Genomic DNA, 16527 nt, shown 5'->3' with positions numbered 1-16527 from the left:
GTAGGTAGGACAGGACACACAGTCCCCTTAATCACTCTGATATAAAGCCAATCCCTTTCTCCCTCCCTCCCTTCTGGTACTTCTGGAAGTTTTAAGGTTATATTCTGTGTTGATTAAGATTTGCCTAGACAAAGCAGCCTTAATTATCTCAATTTTTCTTTTTCATTCCCCTTTCTTGATAAATAAGCTTCCATACGTCGTTTATTGTCTCATTTTATCTGTTCTCTCTTCTTAAGCCGCCTTTCCAGATTCCGTAGCCCCGTGAGATTCATTCCAAGCCTCACATATTCCAAAGCCATCGGAATGTGGCTGCAGTTTTTCCTCTGCCCTACTCCCGGGTCACACTGAATTCTCAGTTCTCTCAACAGTTATCTGCTGACTTTCTGACTCCATGATGTAGGGGTGGTTGTGTTAACCCATTTCCCCTGCCTACAATCCCATCAACGTCCTTCTGTCTCCTCCTATCTAAATCAAACTCAGTTTATTTCCACTATCACCTTTTCCAGCAAATGGTGCTGTTAACATGTTTCTGTCCAGGGATTAATCCATTCTGTTAGTTTGCCTATGTGTATCTCACTGCTTCTTGCCTATGCAGTATACAGAAGTGCCGAGGTAGGAGAGACAGAGACTGTTCCTACGAAATTGTATCTCTTGACCCTACATACAATGTGTCATATAAACATAAGGTGTTTTACACATAGTTGCTATGTCAGCTGATTTGAAATGACTCTTAATTCATTTCATTCACATTAATAGTAGTGGCTAAGTAACAATACTGGTATTTTGCTTTGTATTTTTTAGAGATTGTGTGTTCTTTCCAGCTCATTGTGGCCCACGAACACACTGATGATTGTGCATGCTTTGAGGCTGATTGCCTCAGGCAGCCAAGTGAATCTCTGTGACAGGGACTTCTTTCTGTCCTGGAAGAAAGAAAACATGAGACATAGTGACTAGTCTGGTCAGACTGGCTATTCAGTCTTCAGAAAATCTAGGAGGAGGGGCTGAGGAAGGAATGTGATTTATGAAGTACAGTATTGCTGACAGAAGATGCTATGCTTAGGGGGAGGGGAGTTAAGGGCATGGCTGAAGGAAAAAGTGTAATTCCACACAGGCTGTCTGAATGATGGGTGGATGTAATCAGCCATGTGCCCGTGGAAGGACATTAAAACATAGAAAGGGGAAAACCCCGTGGTGGTCTGTCCCAGCCTGCTTGTCAACATGTCCCCTTCCCAGGTGCCCTGGATGTTCTCTTTACCCTGAGATGGCCTGTGAATGCAGGAAGGTTAGAACAGTGTCATTCCCAGGAGTCCCAGAAAACATGCGGTTGGTGGTTGGTGAGTGAGAAGGCACAGGAAGAGGCTCAGTTCACGGCTCTGGAGATTTCGTTTGGAGGCGGAGCCATTGTCTCTTCTTTCCCTCAGTTCATTGTGTACTTCCAACTCGCCAGCAGCTCTTTGACTTAAAATGGTTCAGTTTCCTGTCTGTGGACCCGCAGGATACAGGGCGGTAGGCAGGCGGCATGATAAAGCGGCATGATAAAGCCCGGAGGCAGATGCACATCCCTCTAGGTGGGCGGGGCATCAATTTCAGCAGCTTATTAACATGCCCTTGTGCTTTCTTCCGTCCTGGGCTCAGGTTTCAGGTGTACTTCTTGAATTTGTTTGTTTTCCTTAATGCAATCAAATCATGAGACAAAAACCGAAATAGTCTAGAAGATGTGTTTTTCCTTTCTAAATGTCAGTATGAATGGGGTCTGTGACGAGTGGTTATCAGAGCAGAAAAGAAGGAAATGAAAGGAAGTGGGGAAAAGGGACTGTTTGTTAGGTCAGAATTGATGGAATCATGCCTAACACAATGGCCTCTGCCTCTGTTTTGTGATGTGACATGCAGCACGCAGATCTGTCAATGTGGCTAAAATTAGTCACGTCGGGCAAGCAGAGTGTGGAAGGCTGTATTCAGACTTATGATTGCTTCATGTAATAACGAGACTGTTTCTCACTTCATGGAATACATACACGAGAGAAACAGTTTCTTGAGGAAAAGGGGAACACACAAGCCCACTCAGTCAGACAGCTTTGACAGCTAGCACACCACCCTTACTTTATCTGGCCTCAGGCATACGGAGTATCATCCTGGTTCTTCTGAGCAGTGGCTGGCAGTGTTCTGTCCATGGAGCACTCTTTTCCTTAGGTGTCCTAGTTTTGGCAACTATCTCCTTTGCCTAGCACAGATCGTCACTGACTGTTTACAATAGGCCTGCCCGTGGCTACAGTCTGTAACATACACAATGGCTTCCAAATAGGGACTGGGTAGCAGCCTTCATTTAAGGGTTAGGTCACTCAAGAGAACCGAGGCTGCTGCAGCACTGCCAGCCTGGAGCAGCTGACACTGGCCTTGCTCTTGTTTGACTACAAGCAAAAAGCCAGGATGGGGAGAGAAGGAGGAGCCAGAGGTTTGATCCTGAAGGGACATTAGGAACCAAGCATTTACAGTGAGTACAGTTGGTAACTTCTCGCTTTTTGTGCTTATTTAAGAGAGGGGAATTACAGGAGAAAGGAGAGATGGGCGATTTTAGGGCTGGACAGCTAGGGTCCTTGCTTTCTGATTTTCCCTAAGAAGGCTGCCCTCATCTAAACATATACAAATGTATCCTGGGAAACTCAGGCTTTGTATATTGCCTCTCCTTTAGTTGCATGGAAAGGAGAGGATTTGATGGATGCTATTTTTAACAGGAGCCAGGATAAAAGGGGGTATTATCTCTAATGCCAGGAAGGTGACCACAGACAAACATTTGGTGATGGGAGGGAGGGAGAGGTCCCTGGGCTTCAAACGCTGATTGATCGGTCTCTGTCTTCTTGGAGTCAGTTGCAACTCGGTGGGTACCTGTATGCTCTTGGCCTGATGCTCTCACTTGCCCTGTCGTGACCTGCTGTCTAGTGGCATTTTCTTTTCTAACATCTCTGTGACTAGAAGGCCTCTTTTCCTGTATGAAGTGACTCGTGAAGGAAAAGAGTAGAAGTTGCAGCACCTAGAAGTAGAAACTTGTGCCCTACTATTTTGCATTAGTTGAATAGTTAATGTGTTTCAAAAGCCAGAGTGAGTACCAGGATAAGGACAGGAAAAGGCCACACAAAGGTCATCACCATAGTCTCTGCATGCTGAAGCTGTTGCCTTGAATTGCACAGGTTTATCTTTTACATCGGACGTGACGTTTGTGAAAACCAGGGAGCGGAGCCATCGATGCTGTGTTGCAATGTGAACTGTCAGAGTTGAAAATCAGATGTTCCTATTAATTGTTTCTCGTGAGCCATGTGATTGATTCACTTATACCACCAGGTCCCACGATTGCTAAGCGTATGACCCAAGCATTCATTTCTCAGTAGCAAAAGTATATGTAAAGGACCGTACACAACAGAAACTCAAGTGTGAGCTCAGTAAAACACCGCTTTGTCTACATCCCTAGGCTACAGGAGAAACTTCTTTGCTTGCAGTTTGATTAGTAGAACATTTGTCACAGGAAAAACTTGCTTTGAAGTTTGCCTTTCAGGGCTTGTAAGCCGCAAGGCTTCTAAGCCCTCTCTGGAGTGATGCACAGTGGTCCTCCCCAGACACCTTCTTGTTTAGTTTTTCTATCATGTTTATGCTCTACACACAGAACCATGACGGTGCCATTAGTTTTGAGGGGAAGGTTCCTTGAGGGGAGTCCTTGTTGTGTTTGTTCTTCTGGGGAAAAATATCAATGCTAACCATGCTTTAGAAATGATTTTTCTTAGTAATATTTTTTTTCTTATGAACTAGGGCAAGTCAGTTGATTCTATTTGTGTGCTTTAGTGTGATGGAGAGCCGCCATGCAGTAGTTACACATGATAAGAATAGATAAGAAGCAGAAGCAGTGATCACCGTGAAATTCTGGATCTCCAGCTGCGAGCAGTCTCACATTCTTCTGCCCAGATAAGATCTTCTCTAGTTCGGTCCCTTCATTCTGCAGCTGAGGAAACTAAGTCTGAGAGACATTGAGTGATTGCCCTGTGCTTACTTGTGTGTGACCTGAGGGCACAGGGTAAGACAATTCTGTGATTGGGTGAGCTGACTCGTTGATATATCTCTAGTTTAAGGTAGGATGTGTGTGACTTGGTTTAGGACTCTGACAAAACTGCCTGTCAGTAAGGGACACCCATTAGTTATACAGGGTCTTGGGCAAGTAGGTGCTATCTGTGCATCTGAGGCAGCTCAGTGCACACCAGTCTGACTCTTAGTTGACCTTTGACACAGTCCAGTTTTTGAGACAATCATTGTTACATTGTCTTCATTTGTAACCAGTTATACGTCCTTGAATAAGGAGGCTTTATTAACCTTTGTTATCAGATTTCTTTTCTGAGACTGAGACTTGATATTGGTCCCTTAGAAAGCAGTGAGCTGATTAATAATTAAGGGAAGTTTTCGGGGAAGTCAGAGTCAGCACCTGTGTGACACAGGAAGTACTGGGGTAACTCGCACTTCCTGGGATTGGATGCCTTCCATGGAATTTTGTTATATTTGAGTTTTTTTTTTATTAGCTAAAGCTAGTATCATTACCATTTAATAAGTTAAACACAAGATGGTTAAAAATATAAGGGATTTCTCTCTCCTGTCACCAGGCAGATTCCTAAGGCAGGCACCAAAGGGGGTCAGCCAACTGAATGAGATGTGTTTTGCCTTTTGCAAATAACCTTGCTTCAGAAAATTCACTGATAAACTTTATTTAACTCAAAATTCAGATGCTGAAAAATTAGGAAAGGGAATGTAGACATTGTGTATACTCCAGGTGTCCCAGCACTTGGGGGTCAGAAGCAAGAGGATCAGAACTTTAAAGCCAGTTTTGAATGCAAAAGTCTGAGACCAGTGTGTGCTGCATGGGACCTTGTAGGGGGGAGGGAGAGGGGAGGAGGGGGGAGAGGGGATATGATAGTAGATAAAAGAGGGAGAAACAAGGAAGTCAGGAGAGGGGTTATAGAGCTGTACTGGGAGAGTACTTAAGACATACGGACCCACTCCACTCTTACCCAACTCACTCTTACCCACCCCACTCCTACCCACCCCACTCTTACCCACCCTACTCTTACATACCCCACTTACCCGCCCCACTCTTACCCGCCCCACTCTTAGGCACTTTGTCAGTTCAGCAGATCTAGTTGTTTCCCACGCTCATTTGGTGTGGACAGTTACAAGTTCATCATACTGGTACTTGATTTTTTGCTGTCTTGATTTTTCCCTCTTTGTTATTGGTGGGTAAGAATAACTTTGTTTTTGTTACAATGTTGGTTGATTTTTTTGTTGTTGTTGTTGTTAACTTGAAACAAGTTAGAGTCTCCGGGAAGACAGAACCTCAATTGAGAAAACGAGAACATCAGACTGTTCTGTGTGCAAGTCATTTTTTTTTCTTTCTTTTTTTTTGTGAATGTACATTTTTTTTTAAAAAAATTGATTATTTTATTTATTTACATGTCAAATATTGTCTGCCTTCCCAGTCTCCCCTCTGCAACCCCCTCCCCTTCTTCCCTTTGCCTCTAAGAGGGTGCTCCTCCACCCACTCCTTCCTCACCCCTCTAGCTTCTCCCTACTCTGGGGCATCGAACCTCCACAGGACCCAGCACCTCCCCTCCCACTGATGCCCTATAAGGCAGTCCTCTCCTACATAGGTATTAGAGCCATGGACCCAACCATGTATTCTCTTTGGTTGGTGGTAGTCTTTTTCATGATTAGTGATTAATGATTAACCCGTGGGTGCTGCCACCCCTAGGCTGGTGGTCTTCACTTGTGTAAGAATGCAAGTGAAGCAAGCCTGTAAGCAGTCCTCCTCCACGGCCCCTGCTTCAGCTCCTGCCTCCGGGTATCTGGACTGAGTTCCTGCCCTGACTTCCTGTCATGATAGACTGTGACCTCTGAGGTGAAATAGGTCTTTTCTGCAGTTTCCTCCCAAAACTGCTTTGTTCATGGCCTTGGTTATAGCAAGGGAAGCAAAGGCAGCTGCTAAGTGAATATTAATAAAATTATCTGACAAAATGTGTGAGCTGCTTTCTGATAACCACATTAACTTCTTGAACTTTCGATCAGCTACTTTTCAGTAATGAAAGTATAATTTGAATTGGCTAAACAAACAAACAGACAAACAAACACATAAACACCACCACAGCAAAGCACAACCTTGTAATATACAAAAACACCCATTAGTCTTGAGTACAAGCTGTTCCCAGGACTGAAATAACACCCATTTATTATAAAACATAAGAGCTAAAGGGTATTTTATGCTAGATCACTTCCAGAAGAGCAAGATCATTTAGTAACTAAACGTTATCCTCAAAAGCAAACCTAGTTCCCCATGATATGCAGTTGTTAGTCTCACCTGTCTGGTAACCCTTTTACTAGTATGTGTCAAAACAGCTTATTACTCTAAAATTTCAAATGCCTCTGAAATTTTCAACATAACTACATATTATATTGATGTAACCTGGGTGTGGCATTAATTAATCAGCATTAATTAGACCTTTTCACTATAATCTATTTTCAAGAAACTAACATTTTGGAATTGCTACATATTATGTCTATCTATCTATCTATCTATCTATCTATCTATCTATCTATCTATCTATCTATTTCTGTCATCTCTCCAATCTTCAGAGTAGACAATATCTGAGACTAGCACATTGTGTTTCATAACTAGATCACCGTGCCGGGCAGTGGTGGCACACCCCTTTAATCCCAGCACTTGGGAGGCAGAGGCAGGTGGATTTCTGAGTTCGAGGCCAGCCTGGTCTACAGAGTGAGTTCCAGGACAGCCAGGACTACACTGAGAAACCCTGTCTCAAAAAAACAAAAACAAACAAAAAAAAAAAGAAAGAAAGAAAGAAAGAAAAACCCAAAACAAAACAAAAACAAAAAAAAAATTAACTAGATCACCCTCCCTTTTTTTACTTACTCATGTATAGAATATGTTGGTTTTAGTCTAAATGATGTTTGGATACACACATTAGGAAAACCCCCTTTAATCATTGTTTTGACACAATAGAAATTTGTTCTTTCCTTTCACATGTCAGCAATACTGGCAGAGGTTCCTTGGTTCATTTGATCCACGGTCATAGCTCTGTGCTTCACCATCCTCTCCTGCGAGCACCCCAGGGCATCTTCCAGCCTGACAGGGAGCTAGAACTCTGGCCATGAAGTCCACCATAGAGACTGGAGTAACGGTGAACAGCAGATGGGCTGGCAGCTGGCTTATTCAACAGTCCCTTGAAACAGCAATCAGAATTTCTGCATAGCTATTCCACTTCTCATTGGCTAGAACTTGGCTACAGGGCCACAGCTAGCTGCAAAGGAGATAGGGGACTCTAGCTCTAAATTAAGGACAGGAATATTAACAGTTCAATCTCAGTATTTGTTACTAAGGAAATGAGAAAATGGGTATTTGGAGAGACAATATCACCATGCTCTTGTGTTACATACTGGGTCTTGGGGCTACAATGTATAAAATCAAAACCCCTCTTTCTGTTTTTGTTATGAGCAATGGTTTCTTAATTTAGAACCTGGCTTTATTTAGAAACCCCGTTTCTTCTGCGAAGTATTGTTGCTTTATTTGGCAATCTAGTCTGACTTTGCTTTCCTATTTCCTTTTGCCTTTCAGCTGTTTTGGAAAGAAGTAAGGCTTAGATTTCTCCATGTTAACCATGAGCGTGACACTTTCCCCACTGGGGTCACAGGACCCAGATCCCATGGCCACTGATGCCTCACCCATGGCCATCAACATGACACCTACTGTGGAGCAGGAGGAGGGAGAGGGAGAAGAGGCTGTGAAGGACATAGAGGCTGAGCCGCAGTATGGAAAGCTACCTCCACTCCACACAGCAGCTGACTGGAAGATTGTCCTGCACTTACCTGAGATTGAGACCTGGCTCCGGATGACCTCAGAGAGGGTCCGTGACCTAACCTACTCCGTCCAGCAGGATGCAGACAGCAAGCATGTGGACGTGCATCTAGTTCAGCTAAAGGTAAGGCAGGCTTTCTGGAAAGAAGTTTAAAATTACCTCTGGTACCTTGAGCCAGTTTGGGTTTTATAACTGCCAATGAGGAAGAGTCCAAGGTGAAAATATAGTAACATTTGGGAACATTATTCTTGATGGTAAACAGATAATTTTTCTTCTCATTTTACGACATTGTAAATTACCTAGAGTAAAACTGGCCTTTGAGAATAGAACAGAGATACAAGAAACAGGAAGGATATTTTTGTTCCGTGTCATAGAAATCAGTTGTGGAGAATGAAAGGATCTTACAAACGATTCCATAAAGCTTAACAAAAGACTCGTGGGAGAATACCGAGCTGTGATGGTGAACAGGTCATGTGATTAGTACCTTCTGCAGAAGCTGATGCTGCCTTTGAAGCAAACAGTGGTTTCTACCCTGGTGGGAAGGGCAATGCTCTCCTTGTAGAGTGCCTTTCATCCGAAGACAATGCATCATGCAGAAGAAAGGAGCGTTTTATAACAACTGATCTAGTGTCAGAAGTTTTTCAAATGTCTGTGGCTTCTGGAGACCTTTTGAAAGTGTCACAGCACTGAGAAATGGAGGTGCTGGTGAGAATTCAATTCAATGAGGGCTCCAGAAATACACGCTGTGACTCTGACCCTGCCGTAGCCTCTTCTCTCTCCCAGGTCCTTGAGGGGAAAAATATATACCATGTAGGCCTTATATAAACTTCAAGTTAGAGGGGATCTTAAGGATGATCATTTCACCTAAGCTGGTTCATCTTAAATGACCTAAAATAAAAAGCCTAAACAGATTCATAGATCTTAACACTGAAGTGACTTACAGCCTGTAACCACCATGGAAGAGAGGTGAGCAGTCAAGAGAGAGCATGTTTCTAAATGTTTAGAGTGGATCTGGCTTAGCCTTTTATCTGGCTTAACCTTTGACCTTTGACGTTAGTTCGACAGATCATCAGCCAGATGTCTTGGTTACACTCCCACTCTTGTGATACAGCACGGTGACCAAACACGCCTGGGGAGGAAACGGTTTATTCAGCTTACACCTGTCAGGTCTCAGTCTATCACTGAAGGAAGTCAGGACAAAACCTTAAGGCAGGAGCCTGGAGGCAGAGTTGATACAGAAGCCAGAGAGGAATGCTGCTTACTGGCTCACTCCAAATGGCTTGCACAGCCTGCTTTCTTATAGCACCCAGGACCACCAGCTCAGGGATGATACCATCCACAATGGTCTGGGCCCATCCTCATCAGTCCATAATTAAGAAAAGGTCCTGCGGGCTTGCCTACAGCCAGATCTTATGAGACATTTTCCTCAGTTGTGATTCCCTCCTTTCAGATAACTCTAGCTTGTGTCAAATTGACAAGACCTCACTAGGACACAGATTACTCCATTAGTGTTTAAGACAGGGAGGGAAAAAAGACACAGAGGAGAGAAGGGAGGAGGGGAGGAGTAAGAGAGGGAGGGAGGGGAGCACTCGAACAAATGATCAGTGTAAGCCAGAGAGGCAGATGTCACTGGTAGCTGCTCCCGGTAAGAACTCAGCATGATGGAAGCAGCCGCCTCAGCAGAATGACAGGCCCTGACAGCGCCCTCCTATGGCAGTAGGGAGTATTGTAATTGGGTTCCAGAAATAATTTATTCAGAGGAATAGTCCCTGGGCATCTCGGGATGAGAGTAAACTAGAAGTTAGAGGACACGCCTTCGTACCACTCTCTCCAGTGCTGATCTGGTATGTGGCTTCCCTAAGTTGATAGAGGATTGAGCTTGTAAGGCAAATCAGTTGTTACCCCACAAATTCTTCGCACGTGCACAGGAAGTTAGTAAACGCTAGAAGAAGTGTGTGTGTGGGGGGGTGTGAACACGCTGTTAGAAGACACAGCTAAAAACACTGTTAAAAGTTTAAACGGTCTTAAAAATACTAACTTGTCATTAACTTCATTTAATTAGATCAATAGCGTACATATGGAAACTTAAATTTTAAACCAGAATAGGAATGTAAATTTTATGTGCCATTAGTGTATAGTTGTTTTGAGCGTTAGACACATCATCTCCGGGGAGATCTGCTTTCTCGTTGTAGCTGTCCTCCTACTTTCCAAAGACTTCTTGTGTCTGTCATTGCTGTTTCAGGGTGTGGGTTATCTTCTCCACTGAGAAAGGAGCTTCAGGAGACATAAGGTCAGGACAGTGGTCCTGTAATACCAGACAGTGACTGTTTAGTGATGAATTGGAATTGTTTATTTTTGGTTTATTCTAGGGCTTCTGTTAGCACCTTCTTGTATGTTTGTTTCATCAAGTTACTTAACTATAAATTCTCTGTAATGTTCTCAAATGTGTGTAACAATGGAGCTCTCCCCCTATTGAGCCCCAAATTAGCAAGCTCCAGTATGTGTGGCCTCTACTATGGTCTGCATGAAGGGCTTAGTTTTGAGTCCTAATATGCTTATATAAGTTTCTCCTTCATTATATAACATTTCTTTATTCAATGAGATTTTGGTACATTTAAATATTTGCATATGTCACTGTGGTACCGGGTTCAGCCTCTCTTCCCGGGGTGTGCAGGTGCTGCCTGTAAGCTGGGGGCCCACAGTCTGCCTAAGTCAGATACTGCTCCAGGAGGGGGTGAAGCTGAGGGAGCGGGAAGGAAACAGAATATGAAGCAGCTCTCTGAGATGATCCTAGCTTGTTTGTATTTCTTTATTGGGGGTGGGGATGGGTTTGAATGCACACACTTTATTCAAGTGAACAAAGGGTTAAATAATTTTGGGGAAAGGGCCGTGAGAATATCCAGGGAGGGAAAGGCAATTCATTGCCTGAAGGATAAGGCTACTGAGATACCTCATTAGCAGGGCAAGGTATTCCAGGTGCTGGGTAGTGACTGACTGGGACAAGCTGGTTGGGTGCTCTGAGGCTGGTATGGAAACAGGAGGGAGTTAACCCTACTCCTACTGGTCTCAGGATGAGGTTCTAATCTCAGTGTTTCAGATTTCCAGGGTTTGGACATGCTCAACCTGGCCTGTTCCATACCAGTTTCTCTGGTGGCATGGTACACGTGCCCTACATATCATCCTTTTGCATTCTACATACATTCAAACTGATAAAGAACATAGCAATGTTTTAGTGGATCTTTAACAGGACAGCCTGGTAAAGCAGCTTCCAGATGAGACTGTGGCAAAGCAGGGGGCAGATCCACCTTGGGTGAGTGGTCTCGGCTTCCCATCACTGCTTTGGTTCGTTATGTGATTTATTAATTTTCAGTGGGAAGCAGTCATCAGGGCTGAGAATGCCCAGGACCTTAAAGACATCTGAGTGCAGAAAATGACAATTCTGTGTATCTATTCCAGTGTTTCCCTAACGGTCCAAACCCAAGTTTCTTACCTGGCTACTCTGCTCCTGTCTTAGCAGGCCTCTCAAGCTGGAGATATCACTTCAATTTCTCTGAGTCCTTCCCTACTTGTCCCGGTTATGGTAGAGAGACCAGTCTTTGCCTAGGCACACATACATCTCCATCGACAGGGAGCCCATTCCCCAGATGTGCCCTCAACTTGTTCACTGCTGTTTAACATTACTGCCGCGGCTGCACCAGCTAGGCCCTTGCCTGCCTGGGTACGTAAGCCATGTACCAATCTTGCTTTCTTTTATCTTCACCTCTCTTGAAGCCTATTTCCCACTTAGTAGCTATTTTTTTTTTTAAATTTCTATCAGGGTATGCCACCCTTTTCATTTGGATCTCTTTCTTTGATTCTTATATTTTTGGTTATGAGCTTAGCCTTTAACGACCGAGCCATCTCTCCAGCCTTTTCTTTGACTCTTTACTGCCTAAGTCTCTGGTGTGGCTCCTCCCGCTCACCCTTATCATCAAAGCCCCAGAGAATGTCACGGTTGTTCTTGCCCTGTAGCTTTCCTTGTTCCTTTTGCCTCGAGACTGTTTGCCTGTGTTGCACAGCTGACTCTTGATCCTCACTGTTAGCCAGAGACACAGCCAGGTTCCAACATCCTCTCACTGGAGAGGATCAGGCAGAGGCTGGGAAGAAGTAGGTGGGGCTTATTCTGTATTTGATGAAGGACACACACACACACACACACACACAGAGAGACATCTAATTGTCTATGCATCTCACACTGCCTTTAGAATGCTTACTTTAAGTCATTTCAATGCTGCCTTCTCTGACATTATATTAATGCACACTTTTTCAAAGCTTTATTAAAAAAATGTTTTTTAAAAATGCCCCAATGGTCATATATTAAATTCCTGATGCTGACTCTTAAAACACCTACCTCAATCTCATAGACATTAGTCCTTCTGTTTTACTTATTTTTCTTTTATCCTATACAATTACATCGTTTGTTTGCTTTTTGTTTCAGATGTCTACTCTTTATCATCCTCCTTGCTCAGGACAGGATAAGGTACCAAGTGTGGGATCAGTTCATACACAGGGCTAGATAGTTAAACCCAAGGCTTTATGCCCAGTGTCTCCTCTCCCCACAGGCAGGCTTGTTTTTAAAAACATATGGGATGTGTGCTTGTTTCATGAGTACTGAATTCAGACAAGAACACTGGAGGAATCAAGACCCAAAAGCATTTGGGGCATTGTTCTCTCACTGTTGGACAATCTATCAGTGTATTTGAAAGCTTGGGTATATACATTGCCTGGGGAATCTGCTCAGACATTCTACACATTTCATAGGTGGATATGCTTGCCCAAACCCTTGTAATCCTTTTTTGTCTGGCTCATTAATTGGCAGTTATTTTGATCAGTAAATATACTTTTGGGGGCCGAGGGGGTAACTCAGTCAGTAATGTACTTGCTGTGAAAACAGGAGGACCTGAGTTCAGTCACCACGAGCCACGCCAATGTTAGCACAGACCTGTGCACTTGCAGTCCCAGTGCTGGGACACGGGACACCCACAGAAGTATCCCTGGGTCATGCTGGTTGGACAAAGTAGCCTCATCTGGAGCTCCATGTCTCAGCTAGAGACCCTGCCTCTAAAACCAAGGTGGGAGGCTGCTGAGGAACAACCCAGGGCTGGGCTCCAGCATCTGTGAAGTACATGTGCACATGTATGAACATGACCACACATATGAACACATACGAACACACAAAGTAGATGTTCAGATCTTTCACGCAGACGCTCATTTCCTTCCACCTGCCCCTGCTCCTTGTGATATCAGACCAAGCACCAACACTTTGCATCCCCAGCCTTATCCTCTAAAGGTGACTTTGTAGTCATTGTGTTGGTCTTAAAGTTTCTCTCTCATACACTACTTGTATTGGTCAATATTCTATTGCTGTGAAGGGAAACAGAACACTAATTATGGGATCAGTTAATGCATAGGGCCAGATAGTTGAGTCCAAGAATGAGTCCAAGGAGGCCATGACCATAGCAACTCTGATAAGGAAAGACATTTATTTGGGGCTGGCTTAGAGTTCAGAGGTTTAGTCTATTGTTACTATGATGAGAAGCATGGTGGCGCACAGGCAGACATGGTGCTAGAGAGGTAACTGAGAGCTCTACATCCAGATCCACTGGCAGCAGGAGGGGAGTCTGGGCCTGGCTTGAGCACTTGAAACCCCAAAGCCCACCCTCAGTGAGATACTTCCTCCAGCACGGCCACACCTCCTAATCCTGTCAAGTAGTGCTCCCTAATATTCAAGCCTTTAAATATATGAGCCTATGAGGGCAATATATTATTCAAACCAACACACCACTCTCTTATCTCCCTGAGTTCCAAGTTCTCAGGAGGAAATTTCACTATACCCTCCAGGCTGACTTAATCATTATTACTGTTTTCACAGGGATGTGATTGCTACTGAAAATTGGGGGGGGGGGGGATATAACCTTAAGATGAAAAAAATCACAGGAAAACTGACACTAAGTCCCTTCTCCATTGCTTTCAAACTGAACACACAGTCTGCCTATTTGACTTCCTGCTTTCCAGAGACATTCCTCAGTAAGAGGCATGAGAAGCATCTGAATCAGTCTTAGAGAGACTCATCTACACACCCAGGTTTGGCAGTTGTGCTGCACAGAAAGAGCCGGCCAAGAACCTTCAAACATTTCAGTCTTAGCTGAGACCCCGGCTACATGAATGAGTGTAGGTGCTGAACAGGCACCCTTCTCAGGGAGAATGCTGCTTGTGTCCCTAAAGACGTGCCAGCAGATGAGGCAAGGTGTGGACTAGCTGGAGCAAGTAACGTAGCGTATAAATAAACCGAAGTCTGGAAGTGACTTAATTGGAATCAGTTCTTGACTTTAGATTCTACTTCAAACTCCCACCACGTAAGGCTTGTGCCTGCATCTTTGATATAGGCCTGGTTTTCAAAGTTAGAACACTGGATAAGATCTGTTTAAAAGACCTTCTGATTCACAAGCCCGAGACATCTGGGAGTTGAGCCTGCTAACTCACATGGGGGCTAGAGGGCCTGCTGGGAAAAGGTTTGTGTCCTCTTCACAGCTGGGAATTTGCACACCAGCTGTGCCTGATGATCTAAAGATGGTGGAAATCTAGAGACAAGGGGCCACTAGGAGAGGATTCATGATCATCATGAGTCCAAGAGGCTACAAGAATATGACAGAAAGGGAGAGCAAGGATGGGTTGTGGCACTGCTCCAGCCCTGGAACAGAGCAATGTGGGTAAAAACTAGAGAGAAGAAAGGCTGGGCACATGGTACCAGTGGCCTCCTGATGGGCTGAGGTAGACTTGTCCCTGATTTGGGAGGCGTGGAGGGAGGAACATTCTCTTCTTTCTGTTATAGAAGAATAACAAGTCACGATGACGGTGGTTTGCTCAGAGGACAGCTATGGAGTCCAGCCTATGATTGTGAGCAACAGCCAAGGTTGGTCACTGAGGGCTTCTACCCAGTGCCCCAAATTCTTGACATACATGTTTCTGAGATCACTGAACTACTAGCACCAGCAGTTGGGGGGCTGGAGGATTCTGATCTTAACACCTGTGCGACCTCACACCATAGTCTGAATGAAGCATTCAGTTTCTACCAGCTCTGAGTAAAGGTAGCGTATCTTAAATAAGACCGAAGAGAATTTTTTTTCTGGGAAAAATACACATTTTCCTTTTTGTCCTTTCAACCATTACTTTTTTCAGAAGAAAATCTCAATCCATTTAGCAGGTTGTGAGATAGATTTAGTTAGATCATTGAAACAAGGCAGTTAAACAGAATTGTAGAGATGAAATATTTTGCAATGTTTGGTTATAAATATATTCATGTACACATACTTGGTCATGGTACGTTTATGTCTTTTTCTGAGTCAATATGAGAGTAGTTTAATAGTCAATGATTTAGACCATTCTCGAATTTCCTCAATATTTTTGATTTATACTCAAATTTTGGAAGATATACTGCACACAAACTTAGGTACTGTTTTGTGGAAAAAAAAAAAAAAACCTCGCGGGGGAGGTCCAGTGGCGGGTCCCGGCGGGCTTCCCACACCGCCAGAGAAGGATCCCACATTCACGAAGCAGTGTGGGACGGCCAGCGGCTGCCTCAGGAAGGTGTGGCAGCTGCAGTTCAAGGTTCCAAAGGCTGGGAACCTGGAGGCTGCAGGCCCAGGAGACACGTGGAGTTCAGTTTTCCAAAGCTTTTATTGTTCATTCGTGGTGAATGGGTGTAGATGGTGCGTGCTCCCCACAAAAAGTCAGGGGGCCTGGCTTTTTATAGGGAGGGGGAAAAGGGGCGGGATTAACTTAATTAGCTACGCCCCCTTCCACCTCCCCGCCTTTAGAAAACTAATATTTTAATCTCTGGAGGTGGAGACTTGTTAATCACGCCCTCTACCTACATCCTACGTGATTGATGGTGCAGGTTAAATGGCCAAGGCCCGACACTGTTTCGTGCATTATGGCCGCTGTTCTTTATTCTGGACTCAAACTTACGTGGAACGTTCATTAAATCACTACCATCAAAGGTATATCCCACATCTCAGGAGTTTGAGATAGGACTTGATTGGCAGAAATGAAGATTCATTTTTAAAATTTTTCTCAATCTTAGATCTCCTCAACCCAGAATCTCTTTTTGATTGATGTGTAATATGGTCTAAATATATCACCCCAAAATTCATGTGTGGCATCCCTTAAGAAGTGTGGCTTTCGAAGGCCCCACCCTCCTGAGTGAGATGGCTAACCTACAGTATAGGCTGGGCAGTTTCTTTTACCATGTAAGGATACACGGCGAGAGCATGCCTACTTCAGAGCAGGAAGACCTCACTAGGCACTCATTCTGCTGCTGCCTCCTCATGGGTTTCCCAGCCTCCAACAGTGAAAAAAATGTCCTTCCTTATAAATTACTAAACAACGCTGAAATCCACCCGAGTGGTGAGCGTCTTGGGAGTGTGCTTTCTCTTCTGTTTTCATTTCATTCTTTCCTTTTGTAATTTTAGAAAAGCACTCTAAAGTCTTGGTATTTTGCTTCTTCTTATACATCGAGCCATGAATTCATAGAAAATGGGTTCGAGCCACTCAGGCCCTTTTCTGTATGTTTTCACTAAGTGCTTCTCTG

The 16527-nt window shown here is 44.1% G+C and overlaps 1 protein-coding gene across 3 annotated transcripts in view; it reads left to right on the top strand.

Moving 5' to 3' along the window:
• Akap6 (A-kinase anchoring protein 6) overlaps positions 1 to 16527 on the top strand; it is a 423485-nt gene that overhangs the window by 88261 nt on the left and 318697 nt on the right. For all 3 annotated transcript variants that reach the window (XM_076941872.1, XM_076941873.1, XM_034514536.2), the window contains one exon: positions 7658 to 8021. In XM_076941872.1, coding sequence (XP_076797987.1) covers positions 7692 to 8021 — 330 coding nt within the window. In that variant the 5' untranslated portion in view covers positions 7658 to 7691. The remainder of the gene's footprint in view (positions 1 to 7657; positions 8022 to 16527) is intronic.

Source organism: Arvicanthis niloticus, chromosome 11 (genome assembly GCF_011762505.2).
Source record: "Arvicanthis niloticus isolate mArvNil1 chromosome 11, mArvNil1.pat.X, whole genome shotgun sequence".
NCBI classification, from domain to species: Eukaryota; Metazoa; Chordata; class Mammalia; order Rodentia; family Muridae; genus Arvicanthis; species Arvicanthis niloticus.
The sequence above is the reverse complement of the archived record's forward strand: the minus strand, read 5'-3'. Positions and strand labels throughout refer to the sequence as shown.